We start from the raw sequence: 26,997 nt of genomic DNA on the forward strand, positions 1-26,997 counted from the left end.
ACGTCCGTTTTCCATGCTAGCATGGGTTGGACGGGGTATATTAATGACCCTCTTCAAGTCTTTCTCGGTCTGCCTCTGGGCTTTGCCCCAGGAACTATCAAGTCTCTACACTTTCTTACCCAATTATCCTCCTCCATTCTTTCCAAGTGCCCCAGCCAATTCAATCTTCTTACCTGGATAACATCTTTAATTCTACAGAGACTTAGCCTGCTTCTTAGCTCATCTGAACTCTTTCTGTCTCTCAGACTGGCATTACACATCCACCTAACCATTCTCATATCATTCCTTTCTAAACGGTCAAGATCTTCCTGCTTCACTGCCCATGTCTCACTACCGTACAACATAACACTTCTTACACAGGCCTCATACAACCTACCTTTTACCTCAATTGACAGGACTCTGCTAGTCAATAAAGGAAGTAACTCTCTAAACCTTTTCCAAGCAGAACCTATCCTGCAAGTAACACTTCTTCCAACACCCCCTTCACTGCCCAACATATCACCTAAGTAACAGAAGTTCTTAACTATCTCTAACGAGCCACTGTTGTACATCATTAAAGCTGGAAATACTTCATTCTCTATAATCTCACCTTTGCAACGCTTGCATACAAACTGTATGCCAGCTCTTAACCTTCCACTAATACTACTGCACTTCTTATGTACCCAATGCTTGCAAGTCTGACAAAAAATTGAGTTACTACTACAAGGTCACACTTGGCTGCAATGCTACTTATCATGACTTTAGACTTTGCTGTGTTTACCTTCAGCCCTTTCTCTTCTAGTCCTTTCTTCCACTTCTCAAACTTTTCAACTAATTCTTTCATCGACTCTGCTATGAGAACCAAATCATCTGCATACAATAACTCCCATGGGCAACCTGTTCTGAACTCCATCGACAGCGACATAAGACTAGAATAAACAACAAAGGACTAAGTACAGAACCCTGATGTACACCAACATTTACACTAAATTCATCACTAAGTGAATCGTTAATCCTGACACGACTTCTAGCATTGCTATACATAGACTGAACCATCGTAACTAGCCACTCATCCACACCTAATTTTCTCATAGCCCACCAAATAACTTTACGTGGCACTCTATCAAAAGCTTTCTCTAAATCTACAAAGGCAAAATAGAGATTCTTTCTCTTTCCTAAATACTTTTCCTGAAGCTGTCTGAGTAAAAATATTGCATCTACAGAACTGAAATAGCTTTCCTAATTTTTGCGAATCGAAATTTTGTAAAGATTATTATCACTTCACGTGTTAATAAGAACATTCGTCTTTTCAAGTAAAAATATATTACAATGAATGTTTCTTCTTTATTTTCTTCTTTTTCTTTTTCAGTTTTTCAGTTTCGTCAGTTACAATCTAAACATGTATTATTGCGATTAATGTTATTGATTTTAAATTCGTACATATTACTGCAAACTACATTCGAGCGGGACCTCTACTTTAAATCAGGATGGTGAAAAGGGATTTCATGTGTAATTAAGAATCGGGTACTTTATACCTTCCTGATTTAAGCATATAATTTGTTAGGAACAAAAAGAAATATATCCATATTTTTGTCCAACACGCTAAAATTTATTATTTTTCCTTGTTATTTGTGTCAAATTTTGAACTTGCGCAAAACACGTTCATATTGCTGTTGCGCAAAAATTAATACGCGCGAAATGTATTACGCGCGAAATACGTTCATATTGCCATTGCGCGAAATGTATTACGCGCGAAATACGTTCATATTGCTATTGCGCGAAAATTAATATGCGCGAAATACGCACATTGCGGCCATTGGTGAACAAAAAGAAAAAATACGCGCGATAATTTGTACGAATAAGGTAAGTCTATAAATCTATAGGTGGTTTAGTTTCGTGATTAGATAATTTTAATAAATTTCACGGGGATAAATTTTCACGAATGGCCAAACATTATTACATAGTTTGCATGATTGATGTTTTCAGTACAAGTTTACGATTATTCATCAAATTGTTTTGGAGACTTTTTTCCTTCATTAACATCAAAGTCTAAGTCCCAATTAGATTCATCAGAGAAAGTAAAGGGTGACAATTAAATTTCGTGTCGCGAAAAGACCAAAAATTCGCAAAATCGCGAAATTTAATTCTCACGAGAATTTAATTTAATAGCTCAGTTGTATAGCTAAGAATTCCATCTGACTATATTCACATTTTTTTTATAAAAGACAATGTATTCCCTTTTACGAACTTGTTCAATCAAACTTTCCTACTTACACAACCAACAATTTTAGGCAAAGGTCTAACATAGTCTTATTTTGCTGGACACATAATTGTCGTTCAAGAAATCACAAACAAAGCTACGTACGGTGGACTTTCGTTTGCTTCTTTTTTCTTCCGTGCTGAAAAGAATAAATGTGACGCCATCAACTTTCTACTATTTATTGTCGCAAATTACTATGAAATTAAATTTCGCGAATGAAAAAGGCCCGCGAATTGCTTTCCATTCGCAGGCGACGAGGAAAAAATGTCATGTATTATGTCATGTATCATATAATTTTTTCTATAGAAATAAGTTCTATAGAGAAAATTTAAGAGGCAATCATAAGGCATACACCTTTAAATCTGGCAGTGTTTTGCAAAACCGCTAAGTCTTTCCGCAAAAGCCTTCAGAATTGAGATAAACCCTGCGTACATTGCTCTCATTGGAATTGAAGTTTCCAGGATTAAGGGAAAATGAAAATATCTTTGAACATTACCGAAGCAAAAAGGAGTTGTGCTTTGTTCTAAAAAAAAACCTCTCCTACCTTTGTATACTAACATTACTCAAACTCTTAGTTTTTCCCAACGTGGTGCTCCATTCTTCGTTGGATCCTGTGATTTCATACCTAAACAAAAATTGAACAAAATATTCCTTTGCTATCCCGAGAATTTGTTACCGTGAGAAAAGACAATATTGCGGAAGAAAAGATTGCAGAATTTAAGATTCTTTCCCTCCGGAATTTATATATCGCATTTTAATGCCTGTAGCACGGCTATAAAATGGCACACAATATTATTATTGGTATAGACTTTTTACGCTCAAAAGCAACGAAGGAAGAATTTATGTCACAATAAAACAAGCGTTCTAATAACGTGACGAATACATTGTCAAAGCCATTTCTAAGCTTCTAAAATACAAACGTGTTTACACTTACTGTGATAAATCTATATTTTTTAGCTTTTCAATTTCTTTCTTTTTCTTTCCTTGAAAATCTTTTTCCACTTCAGCCTATACATCAAAAGTAGAAACACAACAAAATACAAGTGAAGATAACACATTGTTACGTAAGTCGCATGCAAGGTGTCTGCCAAATTGTTACGTAATTTAGATGTGTAAAAGATTTCTCACACACAATAATGCGAGAGAAAACGATCGAGTGCTTGGATTGAAATAAAATTTGGTACACTGCACAGGAAATTATAATGTACCCGATGCTGGCATAATATTAAAAAGAACATTTGTTAAAGTATAATTTTTAATTATTAACAAATTATTTTTTAAAATAAATTAAATCTTTTCCCTGCGAAAAGCAAGTAGGTTTCATATAAAAGATTTTTAAAAGTGTTCTAGGTATCTTTTGGTTTCCGACATAAAAACTTTAAAAGTTGAGCTGATTATGCGAAATTATGACATCATAAGCCAGATGGTGAGAAACAGTTGCTGGTATGAATAATAATCAGGATATCTAAAATACTATTATTCATGTAAATATGTTGAAAATACCGAACTGGATAGGTAAAACATTTCCATCACCTATGTGATCACCTTGATAAACCCTTAAAACAACGTGTCATTTATATCAAATAATTGACGTCACGCATTAATTATCATAATTATAAAAGCTTTTTTAAAAAAATTAAAAGATTCGTACACAATTTTTCAAGCTCTTTAATATGAACCAACTTGTTTTTCTTCGTGGGAGGTAAGCTGTAAGATTTACAAGATTTTTGACGTTGTTTTTCAAAGTGTTATACAATAATTTATGCGATATTTTAAAGTACACAAATACCAGCAAATTACACAATTAGGTAATAAAAATATTTCTAAAAATTGCAGTGCCAACTAAGAAACATAACATAACATTAATGGACATATATATTCATATATCATGGTTTTGAAGGTTGTTTCTTTACAGAATGACAGATACTCAAGGTTTTCAAGGTCCAGCAGACACCACGGCATAATAAAAACCGTTACGCTACTGTTTAATTAGAAAAAGAAATCGTAGAAAAAAAAATCGCGATTTTTTTATACCCGACTTTGAGAAGAAGCTGTTTTAATAGCAAAGTACATTTTTAGTCTACGTAGCATCACAGTGCTAAGAAGTTTCAGTATTTTCTATTTTATGTTTTTTTGAAATTGTATTTAGAAGGTTATACAACGTACATATGGTTATAGATAAATTTTGTGCTTCATCTCTTTAATGTGGCGACTTCTTTTTGATAAACAAAATTTCAGGAAATTTATAAAAGTTTTTTGCGAGTTTAGGATTCTCGTACCTAAAAGTTTAAAAAACGATTACAAGAAAGTAACGTACTAGTTCTTGTTTGAGTGACTGTCGAGTTGGTTCCATGTGGACAACTGATCGTTCCGGTAAAATGGATTTTTCAATCTCTGCTTCAACAAGACCATTTAAGAACTAAAATATAACTTAAAACGACTCAACTATGATAACAGAGATTGTTTCCACATAAACACAAAATATTTTAGAGCTGTAAAGTAACATATCTTAATATGATATATCTAGCTGATGAACAGATTGACAACTGGAAGCCTACCTGTGTTGACTTGCGTAAGATCTTGTTGAACAATCCAAGTATTTGACTGCTTGGTAAATCCAATTCTTTCTGAAAAGAAATTGACATAAGTTAAACTGACATATACGTACATTCAATATACTGCAAGAAACGAAAGCTTATAGTCAATGCAAAAAAATCACTTCTTCCTATTAAAAATTAATTTGCATTTTTTTCCAATTTTGTTGTATTAAACAAAACTACATATCAAGTGGTAGCGCTCCTCTTATTTTTATCCAGCATTCATTTGTCCATGCCTGATGTGTTTAAGACATTCTCACTACCTTACACCTAGACAAAATAAGCAAATGCTGAACTATTCATATTTGTATGTTGCTGCATAGACTTGACATCAACAAACTGTAGATAACTACTAGAAACCTTTTGGTAATAACTTACTTGTAAATCATCTACTGATTTTCTTTGTAAACCAATTCCAAGAAGAATTGCCTAACATTGAGAAAATAAAAATTGACAAATTGTTGAAGGGAAAATACAGGCAAGAAACCACAGATGTCCCATAATCTAATATATATATATATATATTTCACTTCATTACCTACTTATCTTTTCAGTACAATTATTTCAACTGGGCAGTGATAAGAATGCAGGAAGAAAATCTTTTAGAAATGAGAAACGTTCGTGGAAAGCAAAGATGTTAGTTAAAACAAGAAGAAGAAACAATGCATACTGTTGACTAGATAAAACATTCAAATGCTTAAATGCAAAAATTGCTGCAGGACTCCTTTATAGAACGTTACATACCGTTTGCACAGCGGATAAGGAAATGTCCAATTTTTTGAGGAAATATTGCCTTGCAACTACATAAAATAATAAACAAAATAGCATAAAGTTTATCTGCACGCTTGCAGTATACATTTTTTAGTTACATACTAATGGCTTACTAATTGAAGTATAACAGACATTTTACAAATATATTATTTTCAATATAGCAAAGGGTAAATCTGCTTTAAAGTTCCCAAAAGTTACAACAGATTAGTTGCAAGCCCTATGGAAAAGATAAGGTATATTTGATATTAAAATTTTGATGACAGCAGCAATTACTGGGCATATACATAAAGAAATTCTACTAAGAAACTTGCTGATCAAACTTATGTATAGGGTCATGCATTCAGTTTGGCGAATTTCACTAAATTTAGTCCAGGCGTCCCCTGGTTACTCACGGAGGAGAAAACGTAAACTTTTAAGTAAAAATATATAACATTAAAATATCAGAAGTTGATGTTATCTTTTCGAACAATGTGCAAAAATTAGTTCTTAAGGTGCTAACGATAAAAAATAGAGTACCTTCTGGAAGCAAATCCATGATAAGATGATAATCAACCATGTTTTTCGAATACAAGTCCAGTCGTTTCAAATCGTAATTTGTGAACAGAAAATTCAACTCTTCTTTTGTGAGTGCTACATTGAGAAACAATAAAAAAAATTAAAAAACTCTAATGACTTCGCTTTGGTAGAATTTATTTTCTGTTAGGACTAGTTTTGTGCGTTTCTTACATAGCATATTACAAATGGAGAATAAGCTCCAAGCAACACTATATAATAAAATTTTACAAAAGTAACTTCAATTTATATCGATATATCAAAATACTACTTTTCTTGATAAAATTCAAACAGAATAACCTTACAATGAACAGTATCCAGATTTTTCAATTTTGTTTGCAGCATACTCAATCCAAGAGAAGATGAAAATTTTTTGAACTGATAAGATAACAATGAGATAAATCTTTTGCGAAAATCTAAAAAAAAAAGATTGTAAAGCAAACATCAAAGAGTTGAAATAACAAAAATTTAAAACATATAACAGAATGAATGAAGCAAAACGAACTTCCAATACGGAAAGAATGAATTCACTATTCTAAAAAGATCATTTAAGCATGGTGTTTTATTTCATTAGTGATATATTAAGGTGTACCTAGCCAGTATTCTTTTAACCATCCATCTGTAACATCACTATTCAAAATTCGTAGCATGATACACGAATGTTCGCCAGTTAATTCATTCTAGAAAATTTAAAAGATTCGAAAAGATGGATTAGAAAACAAAACACAGTCAGCAGTCCAAGATTTGAACAAATATTAAATTGTTAAATAAAAATGTTTAATATAAATAGTATAAAATTACAGACTAAACAGGGAATTATCAACAGTATTGTTACCTATTAGAAAACGTTCTATAATGTAGCATAGACTAATCACAGTAAAATAATACATTCCTTTGGCTGTGGCAGAAAGTGGATATGTTTATTGGTCTTTTGAACTAGCCGCACAAGCTTTGTCGATTTTCTTGACATTACGTCACAACATCAATGTGTTAAACTGACGTCAAGAAATTATAAGATAATTAAACTCGGTGCAATGTGCTGTATATTTCAAAAGCCAAATATGTTAGAAATAGATGGAAAATACCGACATTATCTCCTGTATGTGTAACTAAGGACCACAATTAAGCAATCACCCTAAGGTCATGGACAACCCACCTTTCCGGAGGCAACAATTTTGGATGACGTAATCAAAACCTTCAAACTGAAATATTGCGATAATCGCCTATTGAAAAAACATGAGCTCCATAAAATAAATGGGTAAATAATTTGTCATTTTTTAGTTAAATGGGATGACCGTCATTAATGACGTCATCAAGATATATCTTCATAACAGTTCGCCTCCCTGATGAAGTACATTTTCCCACGAGCTATATAGCTAGACTGAAACAACGATAAGCTAACTACAGGCAATTGAGACTTGGTTTTCACATAACAGAATAAAACGGAACAGCGTCAATAGCCATTAAAAATAACTGACGTCTGGATCAAAGGCCCTGGCATTGCCAAGTATCCAAAGCTAGGTCAACTCAGTCAACAAGTTAATATCTCCTTGACGGTTTGTGGAAATAAAACAGGGCTTACAACTAGTCTTATATACTCACACTTTACTATAATATCCCTATGTGTTTCTCTGACAGGCAAAAAGATGGGTCGCTTTTCCTTAAGAAATAGCCACAAGCCTTATTGTAAGATGTTATCATGCAAGTCATGCTTCATTAACTGCTGCTTCCATATGATTTAAAAAACTAGTCCATTAATAATAAAAAAAAGTGCATCATCAGCCTGTATTAAACCAAGTGGTGCATATGCGATATATATTAGGCCCGGGAAGTAAGAGTTTGTGGGTTCAAGTCCCACTTGAACCATCACCTTTGCAGCCAATGTGTAGATGTACTTATACTAACAAAAAAGAAGAGATTTTTTATATTTACGAACTTTTAGACCTTACTTAAAAAACATTTCTGATCTTACCCCTTTTACTTCTAGCTATAATTAAGTAGCTTGAAGTAATTATATTCATGAGCCATACAACTACCGGCTATCTTAAAGGTACATATTATTAAATACTGTTTTGAAATAGAATGATTTTTCTCTTTTTCAGCAGAAAATTTGAAAATGACCTATTTTTAGTAAATTTGCTTCACTTTACGTATGATGAAGGCCAACCTGAATACACCAAAACTGATAAAAAGTCAACAATCTCTCTTATATATCTTTAAAAGAAATAAAGTATGCTAACCGCTGATTGACGTAAATAAACAGGTATAAATTCTGCATGCTTCCAAAACCTGAAAATAAAAAACAATATCAAATTGAATTTTTTACTCCAAAAAAAGATTGAGAGAAGCACACACAAAGGTTACATAGAAAAAATGAACATACTTTAGTAAATTCGACGTCAAGCCATAAGAAACACCAAGATAATCTAAATTTTCTGCTGCACGTTCGCTCAACTTTAGCAACAATGGTGGTAGGTTTTTTCTTGGTTTAATAACTTCCTCCATGAGATTCTCTTTAATGTCATTATCAGTAATTTCATCAATTTTTCCATTGTGTACACTATCTTCATGCAAGTTAGGTATATTTCCACTGTAGTAATCGATGAGTTGCTGAAGAGCTCTTTTACCATATCCCATCTAAAAGAAAAATAGACAAATAAATTGCTAAACAAAAAACAGAACGAATAAGAAAACAACCGTGTTTTAAACAGCTTCTTGTACACATATATGTAACAACTTAAGCACAAATAGCCAACTTGGTTGGATTTAAAGAGCACAAAAAGTATATTCCCCGTTTCTTTTTTTAACAGTAGTAAAACAAATTGGTGGTAGGATGAGATAATTTTATGTAATACGACATAATATATATACACATTGAAAAGCAGGGTTGCATGGTCATATGACTGTGTGGTTGGAAATTTTAAGCAAGATTACGAAAATAATAAGCTTAAATGTTTGTTTGAAACAACATTACGATCTGGTGGTGCCACTTTTTTCTAAAAATTGAACTTAGTAATTCCAAATTAAATATTGCAAAAATATTTATAAGAAAGAAAAGAGAGAGAGAAAGCAATGTTTTAAATTTTTTCTAAAATTTATTTACATCTCAAACAAACTCTTTTGCATACCTTTTGAAAATCTGGGTGTGTTGCAATTCTAACTATCCGTCCACCAGATAAACTTCCGAATTCACTGTCATTATATTGTTGACTGATCGTCCATGGAATCATATCCCCCGAAGCACGCTTACCACGTGACAAGCTATTCAATATAGTATCCTTTGATATCTCCCCTTCCAGACACACCTGTAGAAACAAATAAGTATCTTCCATCTTTCTTTGCAAAGGCTTCTCCAAGTCATAGAAAAAAATCAGCCATATTTCAAAATATTTCTCATATCGGATTTTATTTTAAGTATAGAGTCATGGAAAGAAAAGAAAGTATCAGCCAATAATATGATAAAATTTGTATGTTTTATTTGCAACAAAAAGTTGAAAAATTAAAAACTGATCCGGTAAATTATAGTTTTTTATTTATGATTGAGAGAAGTTTTTCTGGAAATTGAAGACAATCATAACAAGATTTCTGACTGAATACTACTCCCTAGCAATTCTTTAAAATAGAAGAAAATTTAATGTTGTTATAAGGAGAACTTCAAAAGTTGTCGACATCAGAATTCTAAAACTTACTTGCACCACACATAGTACTTCAGGTAATGTTGTTTGTGTTGGTTCGACAGGTCCAAGTAAACAAAACAAATGATGAGCTGGTGCATCAGACATCAACTGTAAATCATTTGGTGTATTCTGAACAGATAACAAAAAAGTAAAGCAGCTTTTCTATCATAAGTTCCTACCATGAATCCAAGTTTATTTATTACAGACAAATTGACTAATTTAAAGTACTTATCAGCCCTTGGATAATAACAAAAGAAAGACATTCTACATGAAAAGTATCATTCAGAACATTTGTGTCATACCTTATAATGTGAAGCAACGTACAGTGACATAATTCTTTGTAAAAACATTTCTGATGCTTTATGGTAAGAAAATAATGTATCACGATTTATGTAATATCTTATAAAAAGCTATTAAGGAAAGATAATTCTGTATACAGGGGGGGAGAAGACAAAAATCTATTTTGAAGTCATAATAAAGCAAATATACCTGTATAAATATGTACAAATTAAAGACAACGGTAATTTTCAATTTTGCTTTGTTTTTCCTGAAAAATAAAACTGAACAAAAGATGTAACAAAATGAAGTTTAGTTTAAATATGTGTTTTTTTATTCTGAATATAAGAAAGTAAAATTTTCAAATAAGCACCCAGCTTCTCAAGGTAGTTTTCGATTAAGCGCCCCGTTTTATCAGGTGGGCACTTAATTGAGGGGAGCACTTAATAAGTGCTGGGCGCTTATTGAACTTTGAGGAAATTACCTTGGCGCTTATTCGAAGGGGGCGCTTAACAAAATGCTGGGCGCCTAATCGGATCATTACGGTAATAACAAAGGAATAGTTGAAAGTGTTAGGGATTGTAAAATTGAATTTTAAGATATATGTATCGTTTAGTAACACCACTGTAATACTTCAAAACATATTTGAAAAATATCAATGAAAAGATACAGATCACACTTTTCTGGTAAAGGACAGCCAGAACTTATTCTTGGAACAACAGATGCATCTAAGCAAAGCAAATTATTCAGCCATTTTTCCACAGGGTCACCATTTGCATAACGGATAGATTCGTTTAAAGATAACTCCACTAAAATCCGACTAGATGTTTTATTTATAGATTCTGTAGAGTTTTCTTTATTTGCAGAGGGCACACTTTGAGATCGAAGTTGCTCGATTAATTTTAGTGACAATGATCGACCTGTCCCTTCGTAACTACAAGAAACGTAAACATATGTAAAACAGTGAGAAATACGTTAACTTTTACACAAGGACTTCACATGGTACAATGAATTATTACTTGTTTTAAGACTTCATGCTTTTAAAAGCATCACATTGAAGCTTATTTAGATTAAGACTACTTTTAAATACAAATAATAAGGCTTAGTTTTAAAAGCATACCCAAGATTTTAATAAAAAAAGATGTAATGGATAGGGTTTAACAAAATTGGTTTTTCTTTTACATCATGCAAACAAAATACTATGACTTTGTCAAAATTTACATATTTACATATATCATCCTAAAGTTACATATACCCATTTATCGTGGACGACATAAATACAAGGTATGGACCAAGCAGTTCTTTGACGTAAGGCAATGGAATGGCAGCGGCTTCGTCAATTGCTAATAATTCTGCTTGACCAAGTTTATGATGATCTGTGGGTGAGACATACTGAAATCATAACAAAAATTTTTAAGGTTATTTTCTACTTCAAGAAGTTATTATTTTTTTTTTTTGCAAAAAGAAACGGACAGAGTCAAAAGAGCTTCTGAGCATGCGTACTTAAAGGTTTACACCATGTAATTGCAAAAGTAGAATTGATTTTAACTTTTTCCTTAATTTCTGTGAAAAAATGACAGGTAGAAAATTAGTTAGCCAATCAGATTATTTTATTTTGTGAGAATTGTGCAAAGTGTATTTACTATCGGTATTAAAATGTACGCAATAATATAAAATGGAAATTATTTGTTCTATTTATCCCTTTCGTTCCTTTTCACAGAAAATTTTCTTTAATATTAATCATGTGTACATTAATTTCAAATGACTTCTGACATTCACTTTTACGAATACAAAAAAAATGTTCTTATTTTTATCACTCACTAAAATAAAATCTGTGTGATAAAATAAATAGTACCTCTTGTAAAAATTATTCTCATAAAATCATAAAAAGAGATATTCTTAAAAATAGGACTTCAGGAATTAACCTTTAAAAGTCTAGGTTTTATTTTAAAGGATCGCCATCCATCAAGTTGTTGATACCTGTATTGTTTGTCTGTGTTCTCTAAAAATGTTCACTCTTACAACAGCCTTGTTAAAATCTGGATTTGTAGACTGAATGATTTCATAATCTACATGCTCCTGAAATAAAGGGGATAATTAAGTCAATTTAAGAGGTACAATAATTACCAATTTCTTAAGTAAAAACCTAGTTGGTGAAATATCTATAAGGTGATTTTGTAAGTCAGTGTGTAAAATTCTGAGCTTTTAAAATTTTACTATCCATATTATAATACCTGTAAACGTCTGTCATGCAAAATGATACAGCAAGTAGCGAGACGCATGTAATGCAGACAGACGAAACTGTTGATGTTTCTTTGGGCCACTGACTAGTCTTATAAAAAAAACCACAACAAAAATTTTCCACCTACTTGATAATCAAGTGCATCAAATCCTTTAAATACAAATTCAAATAATGTTTGCAAGTTCTCTGGACTTGGAGATGTAACAAAAATGTTGGAATACCTAAAAGATAAAATTTTACTGAAATTTAGACAAAAAATTTTAATATTAGCAATAACGTGACACATATTTCAGTAAAGTAATAAGTATTCCAGCTGCATTAAAATAAATACAAAATACATTGAGTCGAGTCAAGGTCTAATACAACTAGTCTACATAACAATATGCTTAATGAGCTTAATGAGCATGAATTTTTTTTGGCAAGTAATGTGGGTGAGGACGTTAAAGTAATTGTTTAATAAAAATCATATGTTGACATTGCACATTTTGTTAGGACAACTAATGGTTGTATTCTTTCACACACGCAAGCAAGACTTCTTTAGTAAGCTTTTTTTGTTTAGCATTTTTATTTAATACAATAATCATCTGTGTGATTGTATTTTTCTTCCTTTGAAATAAAGAATAATTGGAATGATTGAGATTTCATATGCTCTTTATATTAATTATTAAACTCAGCGCAGTTGTAATAAATTACCATAAATTTTTACTTATGCAGAAACTTTTCTGTGACACATACTATTTCTAGAGTATAAATTTTATTATTCTATTTTTTGAGATTTACAAAATCATTTTTAATGAGAAAACAATCTTTATAATTAACAAAATTACCCAAAGGCAACAGCAGATGCAAGTGCCAGACCAATGGCAGCAGATTTTCCACGACCACGAGCAGCAGTTAACGCTACTGTGCTTCTAAGTGTTTTCTCGGATATTACTTCAATGAATTTTAAAACCGCTTTTGCCTAGAATGTTAAATCATAAGAAACAATACTGAAAATTAAAATGGAAAATATTAAAACATCAATTTCCTTTAGGACATTTGGTATGACAAATCTGCAACAAGCATTCTTTATGGAAGGGTACCTGGTCAAGTGTTTTACATTGATTGATAATGGACCCCACTGGTTGTGTATCTTGTAGAGAATCTTTTAACTCTTTAAGTTCTATTTCTTCCTTTGTCAATAATTCTTCCTAGAAGACAATAAAATAAAAATTCCAATCTATCTATTGTGCGTTATTTTTTGTTTATACGTTAAAACTGTAAAATGATCAAACTGTAACGTAAACAAAATAAGAATTTTCTTTAGACAACCCAATCTGAACAAAGAACTTGGTAACCATAACATAAAATTTAAAACTTCAATGTTTCTGCTAGATCCCTCTTAATACTCACTTAACAGTACCCAACATCAAGGTGTCAGACCTATCTCAACTTTATAACTGGAGGTACATTTTTTTAGTGGGAACATGGTTGAACTCAGACATGATATTTCACAATGACTCTTTGAAGTGCGTTTTAACAATTATAGGAAGTTACTTAGGTGTTGTATTTGACATAACGAATCAGGATAAACCCAAGTGCATTTTTTATTTGCCTACTTTTTATTTCGTATTTATAGAGTCTAGGTAAAAAATGAGAAATTGCAGAAAAACGTTAATTAACTTCCTATAATTGTTAAAACGCACTTGAACAAAAACACAACACATTGTAAACTTTTAGTAAAAATATAGTTTAATAATTTAGTAACAAAATTTAGTATTTTTATTATCAGAAAACCAGAGAAATTTTCTCCTGCAAAATATAAGAAAGTCAAAATTTCTCAAAATTTAAATGAAGTGATTTTGATACCACAAAAGTTTCTTCCCATAAAGTATGCAAAGAAAATTCAAACAAAAAAAAGTTAAATGTTATTTACTTACTTTTGTTTTTGGTGTTAATGCAGTTACATTGAGTGATTGTGAAGATATGGGAAGTACGCGAAGTTGGTCGTCAATTACTAAACATGTCTGACATGATGATAGTGATAAAATAAACCTAAAACAAGGTACAGTCGAATAATAGTTATGTACAACTATTTGATAACCTGTGGCCATATCCACAGGTTTGTCCTTTCTTCATTTACAGCATTTCGTGTATCCTGCTACTGGTGTTACCATTTTGCGTGACAGACTGACAGACATATAAGGGTATTAAAATATAAAAAAAGTTTTGTATATTCATTTAATGGTCAACCCAAAGAGATAAATAACAAACATTAGGTAGATGTTTAATAACCAAGCTTTGCTTACCACACTGACCCGTACTAAAAAATAAAGTTAGTGTTTGAGTAAACTTAGTGCTTGAGTAAACTTAATGCTTGAGTACATTTGACACCAAATATATATACATTATTTATAACAATGCAGAGACCTTGCAGTAACACAAATATAATAAACCAACATATTTTATTACGTTAATTTTTTTAGGTCATATTTTAGCAACCAACAACGAAAAATAAACTCGTTATGACCGATTCGATATATGACCAACCAATGTTCTGTCTCTTTAATCCTGTAGCCAGTCAATTATTCCATGTCAAGAGTTACCAAAGAGAACACAATGTTATTTTAAAGCATTTCAATGTCTCTTTAGGCATATATTTGTAAAGATATTTTGATTGCTATGCTAATCAACCCTACTTTGGTGGTTTGCAGCACCCAAGTCCACCAGCTACTTTGGCTTGTTTGCTTTGTTTTTACTTGCAATCGATTTTTTTATATTATTTTAACAACAGACAAGTAATTCACTGAGATTCAGACATAAACTATTTCGACGAAAATTTGTACTTGTGTAATGAAGTCTGTTGATTTTTGAGACCAATTTAATTTTAGCCCTAATTTTACCATAGACTTGACTGCAATTTACAGTGACCTTTTGACATTTTGATTCAAAATGTGTAAATATGTTTACATTTGTACTTGTATTTTATGCTAATAAATGTTGAGACATTCATGAAAATTTTTTCAGTATTCATGATTTTATTAAAAGCATACCTTTCATTAAACCGTGCAACAACTTCTTGATGTGCCTCTGTTCGATATCTTGTGTGAACATCCTATAAGTATAAGTTTAGATTGATATATTAGAAAAATCATATTGATACATGTTAGTATTTCACTCATTACATTTTATATTTTTGTTAATTTGAGAAAGAAGAAGTTGTAGTGATGTCATTATTTTCAGATGACTTTATCACAACCCCAAAAATTGAACTTTACAGAGCTAAGTTTATTTTTTGTATTCAATTCATATTTAAAAAAAAAGAATCTTTTCCAAGTCTTTTAACGCAAAACAAATCATAATATAAGAGCTTTCTGGGATGACTGTGAGACTCAATTGTTAGTGCTTATAGTGAGGTCACCAAGAACATTAAAGTAAAAAAAAAAATTAAGTTGCGAATAAACAAATTTGACTTTCGTTCTTACTAGGAAGCTTAAAAATGAATTTACAAATGGAAAAGAAAAACATCATGCTATTCCCATCAACTTATAAACTGGTCCTCACCATGCTCATTGTATATAACTTTTTCAATGATGTCATACTTTGCAGGAGTACACAAACAATGCCACCTCCCTCTACTGTTTCAATTGTTCGGGCCAACAAATTTGGAGTTAATGCTTCAAAGTCCTACGTCAATAACAAAAAAATACAAGGTGATAAATATGTTTAAAAAATTCCATAGAATCATCAACAGCATGGCAAAAAGATTGCATATTTGAACTAAAAAGAAACAAAGTTGGGTTTAACTTTCTAATAATTTACTTACTTTATCAATGATTTTATCAAACAAAGTATAACAATTAGGGCCTTAGTGTCAGAATTAGTAATATAAGGTCAGTTTGCAGAAATTTCTGACTGTGGAGAAGAAATTCTCTTTGCAGCTTTGGTCTGAGAGCACTGTAGACAACTTGCCATTGATCCCTTGTTAATGGTTATTTTGTTGCAATAACCATTTTAGAAATAGGTGATACAACCGAATGGTGAAAAAGTACAATACACAGTTTTCACATTTTTTTTGTAGAATGATTCCTAAAGAAGTCGTTTTAATTCGCATATTGCAAATTGCAACCTGCTTATTTCGAACCCCAGGGTTAACGATAAGATTTAAACATTCTTTGGTAATTTCATGCTGGCAGCAAGTTACCTCACAAAAACTTTTTTGTATACTCTAACCTAAACAATTGGAACTAGGTGTTACCTGCAAAATTACCATTCCATATGTACTTCCAAGTATTTTGTGAGTTTCACCATAATAACAATATCTAATCGTTGTCGCTGCAATGAACAGTTCAAAAGGATCGTCCTTTTTTACATCCAATGAACCACTTTTTACTTTCTTTTGAAGTTGTTTCATACGCTTCTTTCTGTGACTAAATAAATAAATAAATAAATAAAATATTTATATTTATATTATTGGAATGCTTCGGCCAAAGAAAATTGATTATCTGTTTCATGTGATAGCTTTTGAAGCACAATTTGCGGTGCATTTTATTCTTCTTAAAAAAAACTCACTTGCATTTATAAACTAAAAAAATAAAGACCACAGTTTTAAACCGTTTTTTTTAAATGAGAGTAGACACTGTACTTTAAAAAATACTTACCATAAACAATAAAACAATGAAATAATACTTTGGAAAATCTTGATTGGTTTTGGATATATAGGTCCTGAAAACTTAGCTCATTATGTGGAATTATGACATCATCATCGATTAGATGCTGAGAAACAGTTGCTAGCATAAATGATTATTAGTATAACAAACATGCATTAATTAGCATAATTATGAAAAATTCTAATTAAAAATCTTAAAAAAAAAGAAATAAAAAGATTTGCTCAAGGTAGGCTTTACTACATAACGGTATGGACACCTAAACTAAATTAACCTTGAGTCAACAAAATCATAATGCTCTTGATTCTCTTCTGCTTTCCTTTACGATACTTGCAACACCTTTGATACTCCTGGCATTGGTTTATTTATCATTGGTTATATGTCTTGTATAAGTGTCCACTGATATTTAATTACTTCAGCTTTACAGTTTGAATTGGTTTAGTTGAAGATCAACAGGGTTCTAGTCCAGTGATAGAATCAATTTACCATAGTACTAATTCGCATTCGCATTAATATTTGCATATTTCTCTCAGAGTGTTTGGTGAGTACAGAACAGGTGTAGAAAGAACATAGGTTAGTGCACTATGAGCAGTTTTGTCAACAAAGAAGAGACTAGATGTGTCTCAAATTATGGTGTCCAGGTGTGTGGTTTTTAAGCATTTAATTAGTCTGTCTACAAAAAATAAGCATCTTCACATCCTGAGAATAAGGACATCCAAGTCTGTATCAGGTATGTGAAGATTTGTGCGTTAGGCAGAAGAAAAACAGGAGGTATCACAACATTGGTCACAGGAGTACCATAGTGATAGATGTTTTTTTTCTGGGGTACATTAGATACGGATTATAGGAGCTAGTGTTAAAGATGTATTGAAAAAAGCAAAACTGTATTGGGAGTGTGTCTGTTTCCCTTCCTCTTCCTCTTCAGCATATCACACTCTCCCAATTAAACTTAATCATTCTACTTATTTTACTATGTAATTGATTGCATTCAAATTATGTACACATACTAACAATTTATTGGTAATCAAATATTTAACACATTTAGGCAAGCTTTTTATAATGACGTTCTTGATCACTGGAATCACAAGGTGTTAAATTTAAAAACCCTTTCCTTGCAAACCAATAAAAGGAAATCCTCTTTTAAAAAAAAATGATACTGTCAAATATTTACCTGCTAAAGCCCAACTCTTTTTTATAACACCACAATACAGATGGGCGTGCTCTTACTTGTGCTTTTGACAGCATGTGATGAAGAATTACAACCTAAAAAATATAATTACATTTAGTGACATCAAACTTTTTACGGAAGTTAACACCAGATGCATCGAAAAATTTTTAAAATTGTGTCTATACTTAGAAAGTATATTTTAGACCCCTTCTAACATGAGCAAATGTATTGGTTTGAAAAGTTTAAGATGCAAGATAAATTTTTAAATCGTAGCTGACAGACATAAACATTTGTACCAAAATAATCTAGAACTACCTTTGAGACCTTTCAAGAAACAATGACAGGGCATATCCCTCATTTTTTTCACAGTTACAAAAATGCATTTCCTACACTGAAAATCTCCATGTTCTGTTTCTAATAGAAAAAAAATTAAACCAGGGTAAGGATTCTTTTTTTTTCTTTGTAAAATTGCTAGGTTAAAAAATATTTACAAAATTTTTTTAAAACTGATAAGATGAAGTTTAGTTCCCTTATCTATTCTACAAAATTTCAATTTTTAAAACGTCAAAGTTTGAACATCTTATACTTTGAACATCTCTTATACTAACAGGCTAAGTTTCCAGAGGAGCTTTTATTTTCTTCCTAAGGAATGTACAAATCAGCTATATATCAAAACATTAGATCATTACAAGAAATTCCAATATATCTTCAACTGTTCGTCACATGGTCCTGTACATTTTCTTGATCAATATTTCAAGCTCAACACAATACAGGCATGTTTATTGTTCATGGCTTAGTATTTATATGTCGGATCTTTTTTTATTGTTCCTCTCCCTAAGTGGAATTTCCACAGGCTTATCAACTTTTGTTTATAATCTTTCGCAATACTTTACTCTGGTTTTGGAATGTTCAGAACGCCTGCTTAAAACTTTGCAAGGCAACTAAAACAAATGACAAGTAGGAGTTGAAATCATTATATCACATATACCCTACTTATTTTCTAATTCGCTGTGCTCAATCCAAAATAACCTTATTTATTTTCTTATTTCTGCGACAGGGAGGACTCAAAGAACTTCATCATACATACGAAAATAAATTCAAATAAAACACAAGGCCACATATCACATTCATACATATACATTTTCTTTTTGTACATATACAGTCAGTAAATAAAGCTCTTACCTGATCTTTAGACTTGTCACCAACAACGAAAAACAAGCTACGATGTTTTTGTTGAACACCATTTTCAATAACAACACGAATTCTGTTGTCAATCTTTTTAAGCACCATTTTTAAATGTTTCTACTACAATGATATACATTATACAATTCACTAATGTGTGTTTTAATTATCAACTGAATTTTCAAGACCAAGAGATATCCACTCAGATATAAGGTTTGGAATCGATTGGCCTACAGAATATTTAGGGACAAATCTAGAGGATAATTTTTTATTTATTTCCTTATTTAAAGTAAAAAACTAATTTAAATCGAATAAAAAACAAAACAAACAAAAAAATAAATAAAAAAAATAAAAAAATAAAAAAAAAATAAAAAAAATCGCATAATAATGCTCAACAAAATCTTAGCACTGGGTTACATACTTTGCATGAGCAATCAGTACCCTTCCAAGACCGTATGGAATGACGTAAACTGTAAAGCGAAGGAGAGTTTTTTATGGAAGATGGGACAGATAACCATAAAATTCCTGTATGATTAGCAAGACTATTTAAACCATACGATAGTGTGCGGTAAGTCGAGCACAGATTAAGATTACGTAAGTTATAATTATTTTCCCTAATTCAAAAAATTTCAAACATATAACAAGGCGATATTTCGTTTAAAAATTTATATAATTCTTTCATAAGACTTCTTAAATTAATAACGTGGATGGAACTACTATTTGATAAACTAAGAAGACCCTCAAAACTAGATATGCTATCATTATTAATTATGCGTAGACAACGTTCATGTATACGATTGATACAATTATTAGCTACGCATCCACAAAACATCCATACCAAAGGACAATAGGAGAACTGAGAATAAAGGTATTAAAAAGAAGTTTCCTCTCTCTTGGAGAAATATACGAAGAAATTCTCTGAAGAACGTTAAGCTTCCTACTGGATTTACAACAAATGTTTCTAATGTGTGCGGCAAATTTTAGTTTTGTATCAATCGTAATACGGAGCAATGTAATTGTCGAACTCCACTTAATAGTCTGACCTTCAAAAGAAATAAAATTGTCGATACTTCCCATCGTAATATATTGATATTTATTTAAATTTACGAAAATAAAGATAAATCTGTGAGTAAAATTGGTTTAACTTTATCTAGGGTATTGCCGCAAGCATATAAAGTATTACCGTCAGCAAAATTACAAATTTGTAAAAGTGAGACGAAGCAAAATAAATCATTGATAGAGATATTAAAAAAATGGAACACCTAATATAGATCCTTGAGGAACTCCAACAAGAAGAGGACGCCAAGTACTAACAACAGAGTTTATTCTGGTTCGTTGAAAACGGTTGCTAAGATAAGAATAAATGAAATGCAAAGCACTTTTAGCAAAACCATAGGCATGAAGCTTCGCAATAAGTAGGCTATGATTAATCGTATCAAAGTCCAATTACCAAAAGCTGGGTTCAGCCACCTGTTTCGGAACAGACAGGTTGTTGACGTCATCAAAAAACTTTACACCCTTATACCTCTTCAAATGTATACTTTCAAAGCACATAATTCTATAAGAAGAAAATACTTAAGAAGAAAATTCCGAACTATATTGATAAAAAATAAACTCATTATTGGTGAATCACCTTTCTAATACATAGTCCTATACATTATTTTAAAGTTTTTGAAGTTCTACGAGATAGAGGCAATAGGTACCAAAAATTAAGTTACTCCCAACCCCTTTCCTGTAAACTTCACAAAGACACCTAACTACAAGATCACAATTGGCTTCAATGCTACTATTCATAACTCTAGATTTTGCTGCATTTACTCCTAACCCTTTCTCTTCTAGTCTTTTCTTCCATTTCCAAATTCGTTATGAGAACCAAATCAAACACTAAAAAACGGACTAAGTACAGAACCCTGATTTACACCAACATATACACAGGGAATTCCATTAGACGCGTGCGATCGCTCGCGCACACGCCCGCACACGCGCAACAGCTATTCATGTGTGAGATTCATCGCACACGCTAGTTATGATCTTTACTCGCGTAAAATAAAAAAAATTAACGAACGAATTTTAAAAGTTGATTTTCTACAGCGTAGTTAATGTCGCCACTTAAGGCTATGCTTTAAGCATTTAACTATTAAAAACTGTATTCCAAAAATCATTTATTATGAATCGCCAGCTTCAACTGTATCAATAAAAACAGTTTATAACCACTTGTGGTTAAATTAATTTTTTTTTAAAAAGTTAATTAAATGCCGTGTTATTGGATTTATTCAGTTAGATAGATGCTAAAATTTAGTTAAATGTGTGTTTTAGATGATCAAATTTTGTACATCTTAGCTAACTAGCTGTAAAACGCCTAGCTAATTAGACTGTATCATACATCCTAATTAGGCTGACATCTTAATTAAGCTGTACAGCTTAATTAAGAGGATTTCCCTGACTGACTAACTTCCATAATTAAGCCCGTAAATTTAATAAATGTACTTTGATAAATTTAAGTTAGAATATAAATAGCTAACATAGCTTTAGCTAGCTTCTTTGTTGTTTAGAGCTAAGCTAGCTTAGGGCTAGGCTAGCACTTGTGGAGGAATACTTTAAAATTTGTAGTCTTTAGGTAAGGATGGTAAAGCTACAGAATTTATAAAAATGTCGTTATCCCCTATATACACACCACAACTAATTACTGTAACAATAACTGCAGCAGAAAACAGAAGACAGACAGCCATTTTATACAACCCACGAGTTTTCCATGTTTTAAAGTAAAATTTCGAGTTATTTTACACGACACCGTTCGCACACAAACACAAATCCCCCCTTGTTCCCAGGGATTTTTTTTTAGCGTGCGCGCCTTGTACCCACAAATAATCTTAAATAATATGTCGTTATAAAATTTCTTACATACCATTAAGCAGAATCTTATTAAATTAACTATATCATAAATTAAAGTTATATATGTATATATATGTTTTTTTTTACATATTGTTCGTAATTTTTTCAGACGCATCATATCCGAGTGACATCGATTTTAGTTGATGACAACGATCTAGAACCTCGCATACACATTATTATGCATTTACATAGACCAAACGATAGTTTTCGTTTATCCAGTTGCTTGTTATTGACATCCGAACATTTCTTTTCTCCGAAATCATTTCACCAAGTCGTTCGATAAAATGGCTGACATTCTCTTGCTTTTCCTTCGTGCGCATTGAAAACCAATGATGTGAAACTTCCTCGTTCGTGCTGCAATTCACGGTTGTTATATGCCCGTTTTTTCTCCTTTTCGTTCATCTCTAATGCTTTCTTAAGGTGGTTCCCCTAGAAAAAAACTATATCGCAGAGGATTGTCTTTTCTGAAGATACTTGATGAGGATATCATAGTATGCGACAGTACGACAAAATTAAGTCAAAAATTTCATTGGTTGGTTGGTTTCTGAAGATACTTGATGAGGATATCATAGTATGCGACAGTACGATAAAATCAAGTCAAAAATTTCATTGGTTGGTTGCCATGGTTACCCGTTGACATTTTGACATATGACATTTTGCTGATCGAGGCCTAACCAAATAACTGAATAATATGCTTTGTTTCAAGCACCTTTTTGACCGCGTATGTTTTTCAAGGGTCGCGTTTATGGATTGAGTGAAGCGCATTTTCGCAAGGCTGACTTGTCTTCCAGAGAACTGATGCGGTATTTTTTGGACGAAAGAAAAGCTAAAACAGGGCGAAACAGGCAATATCTCGACACAATAACTGAAAGACAAAACTTCCATTTAAAAATCTGTTTCATTTAAACACTAGGTGGTACTAATGCCTGCATCCACAGAAGAAATGGTAAAGCGTGTGTGCTTCGATTTTGACACGGTTAAAAACATAATTGAAGTGTTGATGAGTGACTTTCCACGAGCGAACAAATTTGCTTACAAAATACATCCGCAACGTTATTTGTGTCACTGTATAAGGAATCGTATATCTCAACGACGTCGTTTTTTATTCGGACTGTCATCCAGTGACAATCCCCATGTAAGATGACCAGTTTGGAAGATGATTTAATTTTAATGTCTTCGCGTCTAAATTTCTCTATATCTTCCTACTCTTCTATCATGAAGAATTGTTTGTGCAGGTTCAATAGGGCATATAGTTAATTACTGCGTTGTTTAACATTTTCCCCTTCAGTATCAAGTCTGTCATATTCTAATCCAACTTGGAGTTAACCCTATTCGGTCCGGGGGGGGGCGGATTCCGCCCCCCCTGACGGTTTTTTTTAATAACTCCTGATTGCTTTGTTATATGGCTATGATACTTACTGAGTTTCAACATTTATCTATTAGACACCTGCATGCTAATTTTTTAGGTCCCATACTTTTCAGAGGCTTTGATAATGGCCATTACTCGAAACTACCCCTAAAAATCTCTATGAAATCCTTATAATGGGGAAAATATAATAACTCCTGTTAGGATTATCCTTAGAACTTGAAACTTGCAACACAACTTTGTTTCATCAAGAAGAATCATTTGGAATAATTTGAACACGTGACTAATCCGATTTCCTGATTTTGTCGGATTTTACCCGAAAATCGGAAAAAACGGATTTTCGGGCAATTTTTGGCAATTTTTCATCCGATCCATGTAAAAACCGGAAGATATGTTAAATAACTTTTATTTAGCTTTCAGAAACTTCAAACAGAATGTAAAAATTCGCTCTAGAACAAAAGTAATTATATTTTAAGCAGATAGTGGTATTTTTAACAATTTTCAAGCTTTTGATGACGTCACAGAAAATGTGCTGACGCAAGCAAATTTTTTTTGGCGCCATTTTGTTCCTTTTATGACGTACCATAAGTGTGCCAAGTTGAAAAGTTATTGAGGGGGGGGGGGGCGGAATCCGCCCCCCCCCCCCCCCCCCCACGGTCATAGTATGTTCGAAAAAACCCGGACCGAATAGGGTTAAATCTATAATTTGGTCTTGTTTTTGGAACCACGCCTGTTATTTCAAGATCATTTCCATTCATTTTGTTAGAATGAACATTTTTCATCAATCTCCATCTCAACTGTACCATCCACAATTGCGTTCTTGTTTTAATTTTTTCTTTGTTTTCTATCACGTAACTCTTCTAATGAATAGATTTCTTTTCAGCTTTGATTGGTTAATTTGGTCTTTTTCAAAATGCACATTTTGAAAGAAAACATTTTAATGCAAGGGTACTTACCATCGCCCCTAACCATTACTTCTCTTTAAGAAACCAAGCAGTGTTAGGAAAAATGTATGCAGTGTATACAGTGTTCCACCAAGTACATAGTACAGTAAGTTAAACGCAGCAAAAGTAAGCAAATTCGTTTGTAAAATAAGTATTAAGTATGTAAGAAATCAACAACATATATTTTTAATCTTAAAATGCAAGAGCATGATATAATATGTGTTGTTTGTTTTCATCAGTTACATTTAATTTTCCCTTGGCTGTAAGATGGAAATATACTGCACTCCTTCGTTCAGGAATGCTGTCATATACACCTACGTTCTTAATGAATATGATTTAGCATCGACCCTAATAACTGCACCAAGGTGTTTTTTTCCTTCGGTGATGATTTTAACGTTTGTTTGTTAGAATATTGACTTCGCCTTTTTTTTTTAATTTTGGCTTCATAATCAACCATGTTTTTGTTGCTTGTGGGAAATAACAAAATGATGGTCCTCTTTTTTCGATGATACTCCAGAGAGACTTTAACGCAGTCAATCTTCCTGCAGCATCTAAATCGTAGGTACAGCTGTTTATATTTGTTGAATTTCTTAGTATCAAGAGTTGGTATAGTGCTAACAAAAATTCTAACTTTCTTGCTATGCGCCAAAATTTATACCATTATTACGCGCAAATGGTATGTGCGCCAAATTTAGTACGCGCGAAATCGCAATGAAAGTAAGGTGCGCCAAAATTAGTACGCGCCAAATTTTATACCAATAACGTATGTCTTTCAAAGGTGATTTATCTAACCAATGATTTATGAGTTTGGTTATTTCCCGAATAAACCTTTTTCCTGCGCCACCTGAAAAAATAAATTGCTTCTCCAAAACACGTTTTTATTATAAGCTTCATTTACAGCTATGATGAACTTATAACCAGAGATATTTCCCAATGCAAATAGCTGATTTAGAGGTTCTTGATTTTTCACATCACCTGATTGGAATGATTCGGTGTCAATGTAACAGCTTCTTCGTTTTCTTGTGTTGCTTCTATATTTGTTTGTCTTTCTGAGTATCTGCTTCCGTATCTTGTTTTCTCACCCTTGGAATTTAGTTTACGATTACAGCAACCATATTTCCATTGCATGATTTCTTTGGATGCCATAATAATTATAGACATATCTACAACATTCGCTTTACGAAGTCGAGGAGCAGAAAGAGAAAAGAGAGCAACACTCAAAGGGGGATTTTCACGAAGCGAATTGAACGGCGAATTCGATGGCGAATTCGCTTTTTAATTTTCACGACAAAATAAATAAGGCGCTAAATTCATTGTTTACATTAGTTAACCGCGTTCTGATTGGTCAAAAAATAGCAGCGAAACTTTTAGCCGCTAAAAAGTAGGAACTGTTTCTGCTTTTCAGCGAAGCGAATATTTCGATGCAAAATCAAAACAAACAAAACTGCGCATGCTGAGATACAATTCGCCGTCGAATTCGCCGTTCAATTCGCTTCGTGAAAATCCCTCGCAATGGGCTTCCTGAAAATCCAAAATCTCTAGAGAAATAAGAATATGTGTAAGAAAACAAAGAACCAAGTGTTGATCTTCTATCTAAGCGTTTACTAATAAGAATCACTTGGTGGTGGGGTTTTAATTGTGTTGAACCAGTATCATTGGTAATTCGTTGTGTTTAGTAAAAGTGGTGTTCCGTAGTGTTCAGTTGAATCAATCACACTAATTTAGCGTTGCGTTATACACAGAAAGAACTAGTGCGAAGATAACCTACAGGTTAGTCTTATATATATATTCCAATTTAACACCAAGTTCACAAGGAAAAGAGGGTGAGCTTGATGTTTTGGGTCTTTGAGGCTATGTTGATTTAAAAAGCTTGTGATTTTTGCGATTTCAATGTCAGCGAAAAGTTCTTTTCTCTGTTTGTGAAAAAAAATTATTATTTTTGCAAAACCACATTTGTAGCAACTTTCGTGCCAGAAATTTTTTAAATTTTCTTTTTCCGTTAGAGAAAAGCATCAGCCATGCTGGGAAGACACTACACACGTTCCCAGGAATTTGCGTCAACAAAAGTAAATTGTTATCCTCTCTTGGAGGGGAATTATCGGTCAATTTGAGACCACACAAAAATGACGTAATGGAAATTTTTAATTGGCTAATGTGGGTCACATGGCAGGGTATTTAAAAGATTGCAACGAGCTGGATGTAAGCTCCGGTTGGTGTGGAAGACTATATATACATATACATAGAAGACAGATGACATATATATGTTTCCAATATAGTACACGGAAACATATTTTGATTTCTGGTGCCATAGTGTTACTAGCTAGGGGAGCGTAGCACATGGTAGCACATGGTGTCACGAGCTTAAAAAAATTTGGTAGTGTTGTAAAAGTTAACTTTTTGTTTTTACTTCGGCGACAGCAATTTTTTAGGATAGGACTGAAAATT

At 32.3% G+C, this 26,997-nt stretch overlaps 1 protein-coding gene across 1 annotated transcript; it reads right to left on the minus strand.

The window, feature by feature from the left end:
• Nucleotides 1-1,265: 1,265 nt before the first annotated feature.
• On the minus strand, nucleotides 1,266-21,152 carry LOC130629526 (RNA cytidine acetyltransferase-like). Its single transcript, XM_057442765.1, has 28 exons — nucleotides 19,351-21,152; nucleotides 18,172-18,263; nucleotides 16,592-16,763; nucleotides 15,898-16,020; nucleotides 15,387-15,448; nucleotides 14,274-14,388; nucleotides 13,437-13,544; nucleotides 13,182-13,315; nucleotides 12,482-12,575; nucleotides 12,093-12,191; nucleotides 11,368-11,504; nucleotides 10,783-11,046; nucleotides 10,139-10,235; nucleotides 9,849-9,965; nucleotides 9,288-9,464; nucleotides 8,543-8,796; nucleotides 8,400-8,448; nucleotides 6,752-6,839; nucleotides 6,465-6,575; nucleotides 6,124-6,237; nucleotides 5,581-5,636; nucleotides 5,215-5,265; nucleotides 4,798-4,866; nucleotides 4,557-4,658; nucleotides 3,174-3,247; nucleotides 2,784-2,864; nucleotides 2,345-2,378; nucleotides 1,266-1,372 (listed from the first exon to the last, which is right to left on the minus strand). The coding sequence occupies exons 1-28, from the start codon at nucleotides 19,456-19,458 to the stop codon at nucleotides 1,304-1,306; spliced, it is 3,051 nt and encodes a 1,016-aa protein (XP_057298748.1). The 5' UTR covers nucleotides 19,459-21,152; the 3' UTR covers nucleotides 1,266-1,303.
• Between the last annotated feature and the right edge of the window lie 5,845 nt (nucleotides 21,153-26,997).

The sequence above is a fragment of the Hydractinia symbiolongicarpus genome, chromosome 2 (genome assembly GCF_029227915.1).
Source record: "Hydractinia symbiolongicarpus strain clone_291-10 chromosome 2, HSymV2.1, whole genome shotgun sequence".
Taxonomy (NCBI): Eukaryota; Metazoa; Cnidaria; class Hydrozoa; order Anthoathecata; family Hydractiniidae; genus Hydractinia; species Hydractinia symbiolongicarpus.

Bases quoted from the DNA above. Each gene is read 5' to 3' on its own strand.
- LOC130629526 (XM_057442765.1), bottom strand. From the start codon at position 19,458: ATGGTGCTTAAAAAGATTGACAACAGAATTCGTGTTGTTATTGAAAAT. The intron at 5,266-5,580 runs GTATGTAACGTT...TCTCAATGTTAG, and splicing joins CCTTATCCGCTGTGCAAACG to GCAATTCTTCTTGGAATTGG. The intron at 4,867-5,214 runs GTAAGTTATTAC...ATTTCTTTTCAG, and splicing joins AATCAGTAGATGATTTACAA to AAAGAATTGGATTTACCAAG.